General features: G+C 41.8%; 1 protein-coding gene and 1 long non-coding RNA gene across 4 annotated transcripts in view; one reads left to right on the forward strand and one right to left on the reverse strand.

Moving 5' to 3' along the window:
- Positions 1-7873: 7873 nt before the first annotated feature.
- LOC134172618 (uncharacterized) lies at positions 7874-13240 on the reverse strand. 2 transcript variants are annotated; one of them, XR_009967970.1, is made up of 3 exons: positions 13117-13240; positions 9728-9834; positions 7874-8061 (listed from the first exon to the last, which is right to left on the reverse strand). It is a non-coding gene; the product is annotated as an uncharacterized LOC134172618 (long non-coding RNA). The 2 variants fall into 2 exon arrangements; XR_009967969.1 differs by lacking the exon at positions 13117-13240 and adding an exon at positions 12806-13020.
- CSTPP1 (centriolar satellite-associated tubulin polyglutamylase complex regulator 1) overlaps positions 13187-15201 on the forward strand; it is an 85149-nt gene continuing 83134 nt past the window's right edge. The window contains exon 1 of one of the 2 annotated variants that reach the window (XM_062635896.1): positions 13187-13435. In XM_062635896.1, coding sequence (XP_062491880.1) covers positions 13390-13435 — 46 coding nt within the window. In that variant the 5' untranslated portion in view covers positions 13187-13389. Of the gene's footprint in view, positions 13509-15201 lie in introns of both variants that reach the window. The other variant, XM_062635894.1, reaches the window with a different exon arrangement.

The raw sequence follows: 15201 nt of genomic DNA on the forward strand, positions 1-15201 counted from the left end.
CCCGGAGGAGGAGCCCCGCCGGGGCAGCCCCCGCCCCGCTCCCCCCAGCTCCGAGGCACTTGGAAAACTTTCGGCGCGGCAGAGGCGGTCCCGGCTCCGCACTGAGACACGCACCAGCAGCATCACCACCACCCCGGGCTCAGCCCGCGCCCTCGGCCCCTGCCCGCCCTCGCGGCTCCCTCCCTACGGGCGAGGAAGCCCTCGCTAAAGCGGCATCGGGGCTCTCGCTGTCCCGGCTCCCGCGGCGCAGCCGCCGCCAAGGAGCATCGCTCCGGGCTCCCTGCTGCCCGCTGCAGCGGTAACCGGGACCGTCCGGTGGCTGCGCGCTTCCCGGCATGTGCCAGCTGTCTGTACCGAAGACAAATGGCAGAGCTCCTCTCCCTGTCCCATCCCCGTTTGCCAAGCACCCTTCAGAAACTGACAGCCTCTAAGAACCACCTTCACAAGCCCTTTGCCCAGCGTATGCGTTGCTATCCAAGAGAAAAGTCTCATTTCCCCCTCCATTCAGGCCAAGCGTTCTGCTGTTTGGTGTGTTACTGTCACAGTGTCCGGAGACAGCTGCTGATGTATGAATCTCAGATACCCTAAAAAAGAGCCAGGGTCGTTGGTTGTAGGAGTAGAAATTAGCACTTGCACAATTGCCTCCTGTGCCTTCTGGAATCTGTGGTGCCTTTAAAAGCAGACAGGCTTTCACTGGACATCAAGCCAGTTTTATGATCCTCTGTGGCACGATTTGACATTTTAATACGGAGAGTTGGCAATGCAAGAAACTGTTGTTCAGTAATTAATCTCAGTTGATTTCAAAGTATTAACTTGAATGGAAAGCTGACTCAGATAGTCCAAACCCTGGACCACAGGGAGAGATGGGAATTTTGTCAAATTGACACCAAAGGGCCAGTGACAGGAATGGTCTTATTTAAAGCCTTCACACAGATGAATCCAGAGGAAGCTGCAATTAATCCCCTCTAAAGAATCACAAGAGCAAGCAAACAGCACAGCATGTGATTGAGACAATTCTGCCACTCCTATTAATAAAGTGTAAACCAGTGAAGACAAGGAATAGTATTAAAAACGTCAACATGAAATTAAACCAGGGACTGAGTCTTGACAAACTGAGCTCAATGTAAAGAAAAATAATCCAACACAGAGCTTCCCTGAGGAGGAGAACTCCCAAGAGCAGGAACACCACAGCAAACAGTAGTAAGCAGCAAACCATGTGTAAATTTACAATACATGGCCCCTAAGATATAAAAAATGCAGACTTTTTGCTTTATGTTCAGAGTGACAGCTTCAAGATAGATAGGAACAGATCCACTTTACATAGCATGAGTGCAATAGCAGGTAGACTATGGCATTGAGTTCTGTGCATTTGATAGGCAAGGGGTACAAAGCTGCAAAAGAATAACAACAAATACAGGTAGCCAAGAGGGGATTGACTGAAGTGCAGAGATTAAAAAACCTCTCTACGCTGACATTGACTGGGAAGCAGGAACAGAATGAGGCATGGGAATGACACGCAGTTGTCATAAAGGAATAAACTCCAAGACACCAGAGTTTAGAATGACTGAAGTGTAAGAGCTGGGAACGGCGGGTTGAAGTTAAGAGAGAGAAAACATGAACATCATTCTGGCTGGGGGCTGCTGTGCTCATGTGCCAAACCCCTACTGCATTCCCCTAAAACACAGGGCAACATAACCAAATCCCATTTAAGTTTATACTCTCTACTGACGCTAGATCCTCAGGTAGTATAAATGAGAGCAGCCCTGGCTGACTTCAGGCTCACAGAAGCTTGTCAGAAGTTTAGATGCCGAAGTACTGAATGTGATAAAGCACAGACACAGGGCCCAGAACTTCCTGATAATTATATACTTAGGTCATGGAACAGTCTCCCAAGCAGTTGAGAGGAGTATTTTCCTGTGCTTGAAACAAAAGCCTCTTGAAAGATATTGTCCTAAACACAAATAAATTCACTTGTTAGCTCTTCAGTGCTTCTCTCCCCAGGGAACAAATGTTTTTACCCACTTGTGCTTAAGTGTGTTTACCAGTCCTCTGCATATTGCACTGAATTCTGCTAAATCACTTTCCTGTCCAGGCTCAACTTCCCTAAATTATATCTGTCTTATAAATCATTTTGAAATCCCCTGGTGAAATGTTAGAGAAGCACGAAGGATTGGCTTTCACAACAAGCTCCTCAACAGGCTGCAGTTGAACAGATGGAAATCTGTATTATAAACCTCTCAATTTCCTACCTGTTGATGCAAGACTATGGTTGAATAGAGCCCTGAGTCCATGTGGGATCTCTGAGAGATAATTGGAAAGTAGATTTACACAGTGTAAAATGGATATTTTGGGTGAAAGAAAAGTAGAAGGGTTGCTAAATAATGCTGGTAAAACTTAACCATATGCTTAGGACTTGCCTCTTTCACTATAAGAAAGACAATATCAGTATCAGAATGCACTTCAACCCGTGCACAAGGTAGTTGCTTTTACCTACAGCTATGAGGAAGGAACATTATTAAGTAGCTTGTAATAATTTATAGATCACTGATAAATGATAAATAACACAAGTATTGTGAGACAGATGAGAAAGAAGTCAGTTAAATATAAGGGACAATTAATTTATATGACAACATGCTTAATCAAAAAAAAACACCAGTCATTATAAAGGGAACAGGAAGAAGATTATTATCCTAGTAACCATTTCTGGACATAATTCTTCCCCCTCCAAATAGACAGATTGGAAAAATAAACCAGTCCAATGACAGAAAATAGATACTATGAAACAATACTATAAGTTGGCATCATTTTCAGAGTTGTTTTAAATAGCAATCCTATGTCGGGAAAAAGAAAACCAAGGACATGGTGTTACTGGAGGAAGAAGAAAGAAAGGAAGCAGAACCAGGTAGGATTACTAGGGGACATTACACTTTAACTATTTTTAAACTGCAAAGACCTTAAGAAGAAGTTTAAAAAGGGAAAAAAAAAACAGGATGGACAGTTTTGGTCTTACTTGTTGAAGTATTTTTAAAGCATTCCTTCCTTGGGAAGATGCTTCTCCACACATCAAGTTTCCTAGATGACAGATCAGATAGCTTAATTACTATGTTCAGAAAGGTTTGGAGTAATTGTGTTTTAAATATTTGAGATAGCCTGAATTGATTTCATAGCATGAAAAAAGCACATGGAAAATGGGCAAAACACATTTGCTCTAAGCCAGGTTCCCCCTTTTAAGTGATGTTCAGCTCACTGGGTAAGCATAAGGCAATGGACATGATACATCTTTTCTGGCTTTTGGCACCATCTCACAAGGCACTTCCATAGAATGAACATTTTAAATACAACCAGTGGAAGGTGTGCAGGCATCTGATAGAAGGAGACCACAGTGGTCATTAGTGGTTAGTTATCAAAATGCAAATGCACCTCACAAAGAAACCTTTCAGGGTCTGTCCTAAGCTCTGTTTGTTTAGTATGTTCACTGACAACTGAGATGATGCAATATTTATGCTTATAAAGCCTGTGATAAAGAACCTGATACCTCAAAACAACGGCAGGAGATGCAAGCGCCAGGAAGGATGAGGTCAGACACCCCAAATGCTATTGACAAATCGGACATGTCCAAAAAAACAAGTTAAAAAACAGCAATGAGAAATATAAATTATTATTGTTAGGAAGGACATCAATAATCATTGTGAATTCCTGACTAGACAGAAATACAGCAAGAACAGCTTTTAGACTTGTACGGATAACAAACAACATAAATCAACAGTGCAGTACAACTGCCAAAAAAATGTGTTTAATTCTGGAATGCACCAGCAGGTGTGTCATGTGCAAGACAATTTGTTTGATTCCTTAACTTTGCATAGTACTGAAGTCCCAAGTGGCTGAGTCTGTCCCTGGTTGAACACCTTAGGAATATAAACACAGCTGAAGAGAAACAAGAAAAGAACAAGAACAAGGACTGTAAAAAACAACCCCTTTGAGAAAAAGCTGAAGGAATTAGATTTGCCTTAGTCAAGAAAATAAAAGCTTCAAGCGAGATGCAGCTTTCTGATACACACAAGCTCATTAGAGAGATGTTGATCAGTTACCCTCAATGGCTCCACTAGAAAGACATGAAAGAGTCAACATGATTTGTGACAAGAAAGGCTTAAAAGATTTTGCTGATCAGCATTCCAACTAAGAGGTTTTCAACACTGGAGCTGGCTGGAAACTTCCACTGGAAATTTTTAGGAGCAAATTTGGTAAGCTTGCTGGTGTTAGCCTCAATATATTTAGTCTTGCTGCAGTGCAGGCTGGACTTGGTGATCTTTTGGGACTGCTCCCAAACCCAAGTTCCACAATGGATATAATCTGGAAAATTCTAACTGGAAAGATCACTACAAACCCTGTGCTCTGGTTGATCAGATTCTGTATTACCAGTGAGCTCCCCTAACTGAACAGAAGAGTCAGGAAAATCGCAAGTTGCTCTCAACAGAGCTCTAAGTTCAAGATATAATCACAGTTTCCATGTTATCAGACTACAGTTTTTTTCCAATGGCCCTTTTAATTTCTATCCTTACTCCTACATTACCCACATCAGTTCCACATCAGTATCACCACTGAACCAAAGAGGTGGAAGCCTAGAATACCAAGTAAGTGAAGTGTCAAGATTTTACCCATACATAGGAAGATGCAGTTATCAGTTGAGCCTCTGAATTCACTGTTGGACATGTAAAGACCCTGTCACCACTGTCCTTGACAGTGTTTCTCAAATTCCTGCCCACTTATTCTTAAGAAAAAAGTAATCCATGTGCCAACTGCTTCAGTGCTACCACAATACCACCATTTACATCAAAATCAGGTTCAGGTTAATAAATTACAGCTTATGTGTTACTTCATTTTCTCCACCCTTCATCTGTCTGTTGCCTTTTACACATTCCAATTGCACATTTATTTTGGGAAACTGTGATCATCTCGTGAATCACCATCAATTCTAAGTGCAGAACAGCAAAACTGACGATTACATTAAATGGCTACATTCAGAAGCTGAGATAGGGAGAACCTTGCAAAAGGCCCTTTGCAACTTAATGACCGAAGTGCAGCTTCATTGTCTGAAACCCTCATTTTGTGTGTGTGTGTGTGTGTGTGTGTAAAGTGGGACTGAAATCAACCTGCCAGGCTGCTCAATCTTCCACTCTGGGGGGAAAACACCCAACTAACAACACCCAAATGTTATGTAAATTGACTTTCAAACCAGGGGAAAAAAAAGACAACCTACAACACCAAACCTTTCTTCATGTTTTCTTTGAGATGCTAGCTCTTCCTGGGTGTCTTGCAAGTTGGTTCTGCTCTTTCTTTTGCTGGTTCCCTTACATCCTCTATGCAAAAATAATGCAAATACACCTTCTTTTATTCCTGCTGAGACTCCTCCCTGCAGTGAAATGGCATTTACCCAGGCCTTGCACAATGTCTGCATTGCAAAGGTAGCCTGTGGCCTAGCCTTAGGAACAGCACAGCTTAATACCTTGAGTCTGGCACAAAAAAAAAGACGAGGAAAGAGGATGAGCATAAAAGGAAAATATTCTTTTAAAAGCTAGCAGTAGAAGGATTCAGTTTGAAGACAGAAGCCTAACCCCTTTTATTCTGCAAGCACATTCAAATGGATAAGTAAGAAGTTGTGGCTCCTAGATTAATTTTTGACTGTGCAGAGAAGCATTTTCAAAGAACTGAAGACCAGTGTCTGTCTTTGACTTCAAGCTGTTAATGTGGTTTGTCATCAACAGTCTCTGTATTCAGTTAAAAATTTTGTGGTAGCAATCAATCACACAATCAGAAAGAAAGGTGACCTTATGTCTCAGTATGTGGAGTATTTCTGATGCACTGAGTTTTCGTTTCTCAGAAAACAAGAATACTTGTAAGGGAAACAAGCAGTCACAGGAATAGATGTGAAAGTCATAAACAAGCCTTTCCCTCAGCGCACATGTCTTTCCCTCAGCGCACAACCCTTTCTTGTTTGCAGAAGCCCTGCCACTATGGAGATGTAAAAATGTAGACAGACAGATAAAGAGTGTTTTCTTTCTTGAAGATGATTCAGTTCTAATACCTTACTGGCATGATGGGTTAGGCAAGTACTGCCAGCATGCACAAGATATAACCCTTGAGTCTTTCTGATAAGAGATACAGCATGTCAACCATCTGCTTTCCTATCAGGTGGCTGAATCAGAGATGCCTCTTAACACCTCTCCCTCTAGCTCTTGATAAATGTGAATGAGGGAACAAATTAATTGCTTCTTACCAGCACTGAGACCTGTATAAAAGCACAGGTGGGAGCAAAATCCAGAGTTGCACACACCCTCCACATGAGTCTGAAATCAGCCACCCACACCTATGCTCACATGTCCAACCTCCCTCCTAGCCACACATACCTGTGTCCAGCCACCTCATTGCCTTTTTAGGATTTTAGGATTCTTAAACATATTAACATCATGTTAGCAAGCTGAGTTCAAGGTAATGTAGGTTTGTGTATTGCATTTCCATTTATGCTTCATTCTAGGTCAGCACAGTTGATGGAAACTTTATTGATGACTTCAGCAAGCACAAAGCCATGCTTTTAATGCACAGCAAAACCCCTGTCACAGAGAGTGCAGGTTTCTGTTTCACTTAACTCAGAGCACACTGAATATGCTTAGTAAATATCAGAAATGGACTCTAGTCACAGAGTTTGAGAGAAACTCGGATCTACAGCTAACCTGTAAGTGTTCAAGGAACAGCTCCTCTTTCATTAACACTGTGTAGAGTTTAACACATAAAGAGCTGGAACCTTGAGGATATTTTCTTACTAACATGTCATTATCAGTTTCAAAGGCAGAAAGGTCAATCTATTTCCCTCTGGTTTAGAAACTACCATGATGAAGTTGACAAGAGAGAAATCTAAATACATTCCTCAGATAAAACTCAATCAATGTCTTCATTTGCTACTATATTTTGGAAGAAGTTCTACATTCCCTCTATTCTGTTTAGAATTAATTGCCATTATCTTCATTTGCTGTTTCAGTTTCCCATGGATTATCTTCTCTCTCTAAGTCATTTGCATTGCATACTACCCTTTTCATCTCCCATCCACTGCTCCTCAACTTATCTTTCTAAGTACGCCAATCATTGTATCATCTTCTGGTCTCTTCTAGTGACTCCACAAAGATGTTACTCTTGAAAACACCTTGAGTATTATGTAGAAGAAAGGAAAGAACATTCATCACTGGACTCTTACAGTACAGAGTGAATGACTGGGATACCAGTGTGTGCTTCACTACAAAAAAAACCAGCAATTGACTTGAGCTTTTGCATAGCTGCCTGGTTCCAAAGTGCTCCCTCACAACAGCCATAATATTCAGACTCTCTTCTGTGTAACTAGTGAGCAGAACTAAGGATTGTTTTGCAGGAATTTTAATGAATCTGTGATCTCTTTGTTTTGCTTTTTTGTTGTTTTTTTTTTGGTTATTCTCCCCACCCCACCCCCTTGCTTCCATCATTTGCTTTTCCATCTAGACACTATAAGACAAGCACTTTGGATATGCTAAATCTCTGTACTGCACACAAAGTAACACACCTTTCCCCTAACAGCTGGCCAGAACAGCCATCAGAGTTACTGCTTCACTTCAGCCCAAGAAGCAACAGCTCACTCCCACACAGATTTGCCTACTCTCTTGCTCACACAGAGAGCCATTTACTTATGGTAATTCTTTCACACAGACACTTGGTCTAATAGATAATGCAGCCTGGCAGCTTAAGTTTGCAAGGACATTCAGTGAGTAGTAACAAAGAATGAAAATTGCAGGCCTTCTTAGGTTACCCCCCAGGATGAGCTAAGTCTTGGCTGTCAGAAATATTTCCCGTGCCAGAATTTCATAGTGATATTTATTTTTACCAGACATTTTAGGCGTTTTTGTTTGGCATGAGAGATCCTGCAAACTCTGCCAGAAACGGCTGTTTTTCTTCTCTGCATCATTAGTGGGGCAGCATTCCAGCAGAGAAGGGTCACTTGCTTGGTACTTAAGTACTTTTAAAGATGTTGTCCTTTCCTTTCTGACAAGATAATGGGAACAAAACCTGAAGGAGAGTCTTTCAACAGTTTGCTGTTACTTAAAAGGCCAACTTTGCTTGCTAACATTGAGCTCCAAACCAACCAGAATTTGGTCAGTGCATTTAATACATGCCAGGAATCTATCATACAACTTAGAGCTACCCTTGATTTTAAAATGAAGATGTGGCCTCCTTAAGCCACAGGACCTGTCATAATGATATTCCCTCATCTGATAAGCAAATCACCCTGAATTTAGAAGTGCACCTTTTAAATTCTAAAGAGTAGATTCTTCTAAAGAGTAGATGAATGTTTTATATTTAAAATACAAGGATCTGGGAGCTTGATTAGACCTAAATTCTCAGGTGAACATAAAGTTCATCAGTCTAGAGAGATCTGGAAATTAGATCAGATCTCTACTTTCTTGCTGTCCAACATTTCAAGGAGAAAAAGAAAATCTCAGTAATCCAGATTGAAATGCAGTTAAACTAGTAAATAAAAAAGAAACTACAAATGCACAATGTTCACAGCACAACATTCATGCATGCTTATGACATCTTAACAGTTAAGTGTATTCTTAAGACTTACAGGTACAATTGCATATGCTAAATTTAAGCCCTTTACTGGTACAAATGCTGGCTATTTAAGAGAGCTGCTGCTGTCATCATATTCTATCAGTAGCTGGGAAAAAAAGAAGAGTTATTTACAGATTTCAACTTGTGGTAGATGTTAGGAATGATAAAAACTTTGTGAATCTTGTATCTCTGGAGTCCCTTGATCTTAAAGAACGATGTTAGTCCTACCTGTTTGTCTAGGTTTGACCTGAAGAGTTAAACTAGTATTAATACTGCATTATTAGAGAAAAATGATTCATTTACTAGTGCAAAACCACTGTGCTCCATGTGGACCAGATAAATAGTTCATTCAGCTTGAGAAGGCTCAGATTAGGACAAACACTAAAAGTACTGGATCTTTCTCTGTAAATATCTTCTGAGAAATCAACAACATGAAAACACACATTCCATCACATAATTTTATTGTGATTTTGGCTGACCTCTTTATTTTAGATAATCTTATTTTTAGTGCATGTGTTTAGAGTTTGGTCACAATTCATAAAAATAATTATTAAATCAGGAACTTAATGGGAGGTTTTTATGGGTTTGCAACTGACTCATAAATGAATCATCCAGGTTCAGTGCCATTGATTTTTATAACATCTTGCATAATAGAATCCTAATTGCACTTATAAGATTTCTAATACTTTACATAAATAATAGCACATGAAGCTCTTATTCTCCATTTTTTTCAGATCCTTCCTCAAAAACTTATCTCTGCTATGGTGCCCAAAAAGTCAGTAAAGACTGACAGTTGTTTAAGTCAATGCTTTTCTCCTCTCAGTACAATTCGGTTTTTGCATGCGTTACAATAAAACACATTTTGCTATTGAACTTGCAATTGTATTACTATGTACTAGGTAAAGCTAGGTAAAGCTCGGTTGGCAAATGTGTGGGAATCCTCAAACAATACAAAGTAACATCAAACCAGCAAAAGCAAAGTCCTGCACAAGACAGGTTCTTAGCTAACTGGTTTAGAATAGGACAAGGCTTTGGACACTAAAGGATGAACAAGGGCTAGAGACAGTTTCCTTGTGTTTGTGTGAAAGTGGCTTACATTAATTTCACAGAAGTCAGATGGAACAGGACTGAAGACTGCCCATGGCCTAGTTCTTTGTACATTGTAGTTGTAATGCGTAAAGCAATAGTATTTCCAGCTGTCACCTGAACTACGAAAAATAGAAAAGTTAACTTTCTTCCAGTATGTCAAGGCTTTATTATAAGTACTTTAACAATAATTGTTAAAATTCGAAGGAAACAAAATATTTCATTCCAAGACAAAGTAATAGAAGCCAGACAAAATGACTCAGTCTGCTTAAAACAAGGCATTTCCTCTGGAATTTGTTGCTTGATATTTGGTCCTGTTTATTATTCTATATAATACTCTCTCTGAAAGAGGAGCTGTTTGTCAGGAAAACTTTGGCTAATAAAACCAAAATATTTCAGCTCAACAATGATAGTATCGTTGAGGAAGGTGAATATAAAACCAGCAAAGAGTAAGCTAAACAATTAACATAGTGAGGGAAAGTATGTGGGAATGGAGGATAACAGAAATCTGATTTAAGCCAAATTAGTGAGAAACACCTATAAAACTGTCATAGGAAGGAATTTTGCAGTCCACGCATGGTAACACAATAAGGACATTTTCTTTCATGGCATAGTTTGAGTCATACCACTGACTATTTTCGAACTTGCGCTCACATGGAATTTCATATAAGTAAATTAGCTCAATTTACCCAAAGGTATGATTTCTGAAAGACTACTTAAACCACACTTTTAAGTGAATTAAGCTAAATCAAATTAAGGTCACTTAAAATCTGAAAGAGGGTGGCACAAGATGTACCCATGCAGTCCAACTGATCCTTCCTGAAATACTGATTTAGATACAAAATGTCCCTGCTAGACAAAATTCAGCAATTTTAGTTAAGAGATGTAAGCATCATTAAGATTCCCAGCGTAAACAGTGACCCTAAAGTGTCCTCCATAGGTTTGCCCTAAAGTAAGACCTGCACCTCTGATAATTTACCAAGGGTTTGTTACAGAGAAAAATGCTTTTTTTTCATTATCATTATTTCAGCTAGGTGCAAAAGAACATTAAATCCCTGATATATTTGCCCCTCTTGAGGCAGCAGATGTTTTCTAGTGACCCAGGAAAGGCTTCCCAATTTGTTAAAATGCTCTCGTCTATGGATCTAAAATCAACATGGAAAAGAAAATTCAGTGCCTATGATCAGGCTGGCAGCATTTCTCCCTTTTCAAGTCATGAGCATGAGAGAACAGGTGAGTGCTGCAGCTGATATATCACCTAATCCTGGCTCTGCCAAGTCCAGAAGAGAAATAATAGTAAACAGGGAAGTCTATAAATGGCTCCAGAAACAACATCTTGGTTTTATATAGTTTTCTTTGAGCTGTTAACAGTCAGGCGCCACTACTACTGAAACTTATCGTTATTAAAACCACAAATGGGCTCAGTGTCCAAAAGGATTCCCTTAGCTGGCTTAAAGGAAATAACAAAGTCCAACCCATAGAGAACAAACAGGAACAAGACTAAAATAAGTAAATGCCCACACAGAGAGATACTAGAATGTAATAGTTAAAATTGGACTTTAAAGGCCTCTTGCAAATGAGTGCTCCAGATACCGATCAAGGATAAACTGTGGTTTACACAACAAAAAAGAACCAGTGCCCAACCTGTAGAAGGCTCCCACCAGCCCAGCTGACCAACAGTATGAGAGGGGAAAGCTTCTACATTTGGCTTTTGAACGTCAGTGAAACAGCCTGGCTGAGGAATAAAGGACTTCTTGTGAAAAACAAAGACCTTGAGCTTAGTTTTAAAAGTGCAGGAACTGTGCTCCTGAACCTAATGATCACAGGGGGTCTATCAAATTCCCTTTCTCCTCTCCAACAGTGGCCTAGAACCAGACACCTCACTGAGAAGTGCCAGAAACCCTGAAACGAGCAGTTATGGAATAGACATCATGTTAGGAAAAATGTTTTCCAAAGCCGCATTAGTCAGATGAGTGGCTTCACTGTGAACTGGGACAGTTCATAATTCTACAGATGCTGTGCTCTTTTTCCAATACGCTTTCATATGTAACAACATAATCCTGTGTTTTCTCATTCTGCTTGAAAGTATCTACTTCCTTTCTAAATTCGGCTAAATTCCCGGCCTCGAAAGTATGTCGTGTCCATGTATTCTACAATCTAATTGTATCTGTTATGAAAAATCCCCATCTTTAACTTTATAGTCTATGCCCAACAAAACTGAATAAATAGGATGTTTTAATGAGCTTCATTTGTAATAAGCACAAATGATTTTAGGTAGCATCCTTTTACATGTTATGTCTATCCTCTTTAAGCCAATCTTAATTTTTCCAATCGTTCTTTAGACTGGAGTATTTCACTGTCTGCTCCCTAAATAATTCTCTCTGCCCATCTTTGAAATATTTATATCTAAGCCATATCCTTTTAAAGACAAAGCAAGCCAAAGACAGCTATTTACAGCACATAACTACGGGGTTATGTACAGGTAAGTTATAACATCCTCTTTGGCCTTTTTAACTGTGGCTGTCCTTTAAGAATAGATTGAGTTGTTAATAGTCATGCTCAGGTCTTTCCTACAGTGGAATAAGGGCAGGTTATGTGTATGCACAAGTGGTTTATTTAATTTCCCCTCTTTGGCATTTGTCAGTAAAAGCACAGACAACACTTCCAGGCTTTTCTTTAACTCCTGGGATTACATCCTGGGCTGGAATTTTTCTAACAGTGATACAAGAAACCGTGAAGTAATCTGGAAATTTTAGCCCCATCAGCTTCTGGGAACAGGAGCCCACAGGGCTGCCTCCAGCCATGTGAAGAGCTCTGCTTCTCCTGCATCCCTGGGATAAGGACCATTCCCAGAAAAGATAAGAGCGAGCCTGTGCCTCGGGACTTTTCTGCTAGTTCCTACTTTCATGTGAAGGAAGATTCCTGATGCTACTCATCTCCCTCTCCCGAGGACAAGGGTTGCAAAAAAGCAAGAGTGGTGTGGATAGAACACAGCTGTAAAGGACCTTCCTGGTCTTGCCGTCCTGTCCCTGCTCTCTGGAATAAGAATGTTACACAAGTGCCCTTCATTAACTTAACTACCACTCACCTTCAAATGATGGTCTTTCCCCCACAGCTGTAGTCCCAACCATCCCTGGCTTTAGGCCCCTTTTCATTTCCAACCTAGATCTCACCAGAATGACTTTACACATGTACCTCCTTGTGCCGTTTTGCCTGTTTGGCTTTGCTAGCTTCTCTCCCTAAGGTGTCCCTTAGTCCCGGAGCATGCTGTCCATTGCCCCTGCTCACAGTTAGACCAACATATTGCCCTTAGCCTCTTCCTCAAGGCCAGGCCGCCGTATTGCCTTCCTCACGGCCAGGCTGCCATGTCACCATGCACCCCCGGAGACCACAAGGTACCTCACGACCTTCCACCCTTGCCGCAGCCCCTGACCTGTGCAGACTGCCCACGCTAGCGGGGTGAGGTGAGGCCGCTGGCCCTCGCTCAACGGTGGTGAGGCAGGGAAAGCGCTAAGGCAGGGCTATGGCGCCTGCCCGGGCTGTTTTGGGCGCGGAACTCTGTCGGCGAGGGGGCGTGTTCCCAGCCGGGGCGAGCGGCCGAGCAGCGCCGGGAGCGTCGGGCGCCTTGGAAACGGACGGAAGCTGGGAGGGAGCGGCAGCGGCGGCAGGAGGATGCTGAGCCCCGAGCGGCTCTCGCTGCCGGGGCCTGAGTACCTGGGTGAGGAGCGGGGCGGCAAGGCAGACCCCGAGGGCCCCATCCCCTGGCTGTGCTGCGGCCCGGCATGGGGAGGGTATGTGGTGGGGCAGGGGGTGCCTTCGGCCTGGCTGCAGGCCCGTGGGGTGCCCCTCAGCTGGGCTTCGGCGGGCCGGGTCGGGCTGACTCCGTGTCTGCGTTCTCGGCTCGGGAGGGGGAAACACCGGGGGGGTACAGGTCGGTGTTACAGAGCGCTGCTTCTTCGGGTGATCCCTTGAGGTGGCGGGGCTGCGGGGCCCTCGGGGGCACAGGGAGCTCCCTGTGGTGACCGCCAAGGCAGCGCCGGTGTGAGGGTGGAGAGCCGCGGTCTCCTCCCCTGGCTCATCTGCACGGTGTGAGTAGGGGCAAGCAACGTCCAGCGGCTCTGGGCAGACTGTGACCTCATTTAGCCCGTTATCAACCTGCTTTGCTGACAGATCTATGTGAGAAACCTTAGTTTATGCTCATTTCCCAGCGTTGGAAAGAGTGCGCTTCTTATGTTGGGAGATGGTTTGAATGTCACCTTTTCATCTGAAATAAAGCAATATTGATAATGTTTCCCACATAAAATGGAAATCTTCTAGTTTATGAAGCAGCCACTCTTTTACAGCCTGCATCCTTTTAAGTTGTCTCTGTGTTATTGCTTGATGTTCCAGGAAACTAAGGAACAAAGTGATTCAGTGTTAATATGTCAAATAGAAATAATTAGGATGGAATAAAGTCAATATGACTTCATTTAATTGCTAAAGAGGAGATGAATTACAAGTAGTAAGCATTTGGAATGTGTTCAAGACAGTATTTTTGAAGTGAAAGTCTTCAGCCATTACTTTCTAGGCCCAAGAGGCTGTTTGGTTAATAACCATTTCAAAGGTATATAGTTTACCATGGTTTTCGTGTCCAAGGATAGGTCAGAAATGGCATGGATTGTTTTGTGCTACTTGTTCCACCGTGATTTTGCCATCTCTTATAAGTCAAAATTGGCATAAGACTAGAGAAACATTGCTGGCTTCCAGTAAATGGAAAACTTGTCTTGCAGGGAGGAGGCTAAAAGAGCCTTGTTTGTTTTGCCTAGCAATAGTGTTAATGAGGAGGCATCTGACTTAGTTCAAAGCACATCATAGTACTAAAGAAAGATGACTTATTAGCAGAGGAGTGATCTAATTTGTCTTAGAGTAGAATCTCTTTATGCTCTTGCTGCTAGGCTTCTGTTAGGGTATTTTGTGCCTACCTACATAACTGCAATGCTAGCCTGTGTTAAAGAAACTCAGGGAAGAAATAAGTGTTTAGTGCTCAGTTTGCGGTCTGTTTGGGGTGATCCTCAGGAGGCTCGCTTTGCTGAAGTTCTTATTGCTGATTTCAGTTCTGGAGCTGGTTCAGGTATTTAAGAACAGTATCACAGTGTGCCATGTAGATACACCCTTCGGTTTTGTGCTAATCTATCACACTGCACCAGCATTTTCAACCTACACATTAACAGAGAGACTCGTAACTTTTCCAGAGTTGCTCTAGGCTGAAACTTGCAAAACGAGCCAATTATGTTTTAGGTTCATTTTATTGTTTTTAATGAAATAGGCACTTTTACTTGTGTGAAACTTGTTGGTAAGGATTGAATCTCCCAAAACAACTTAGGAAGCACACTAAAAATTGTTGAAGTGTAAAAATAAACAAGTTTTCTGTTTCACATTTGAAGTTGAGAACTGAGACTTCTAAGAGATGTGTGAGACTGTTGGGTGCAAGCAGCTGTGTTGGCC

The sequence above is a fragment of the Pezoporus occidentalis genome, unplaced genomic scaffold (genome assembly GCF_034315485.1).
Source record: "Pezoporus occidentalis ecotype Australia unplaced genomic scaffold, CSIRO_AGI_Poc_V1 ctg46, whole genome shotgun sequence".
NCBI classification, from domain to species: Eukaryota; Metazoa; Chordata; class Aves; order Psittaciformes; family Psittacidae; genus Pezoporus; species Pezoporus occidentalis.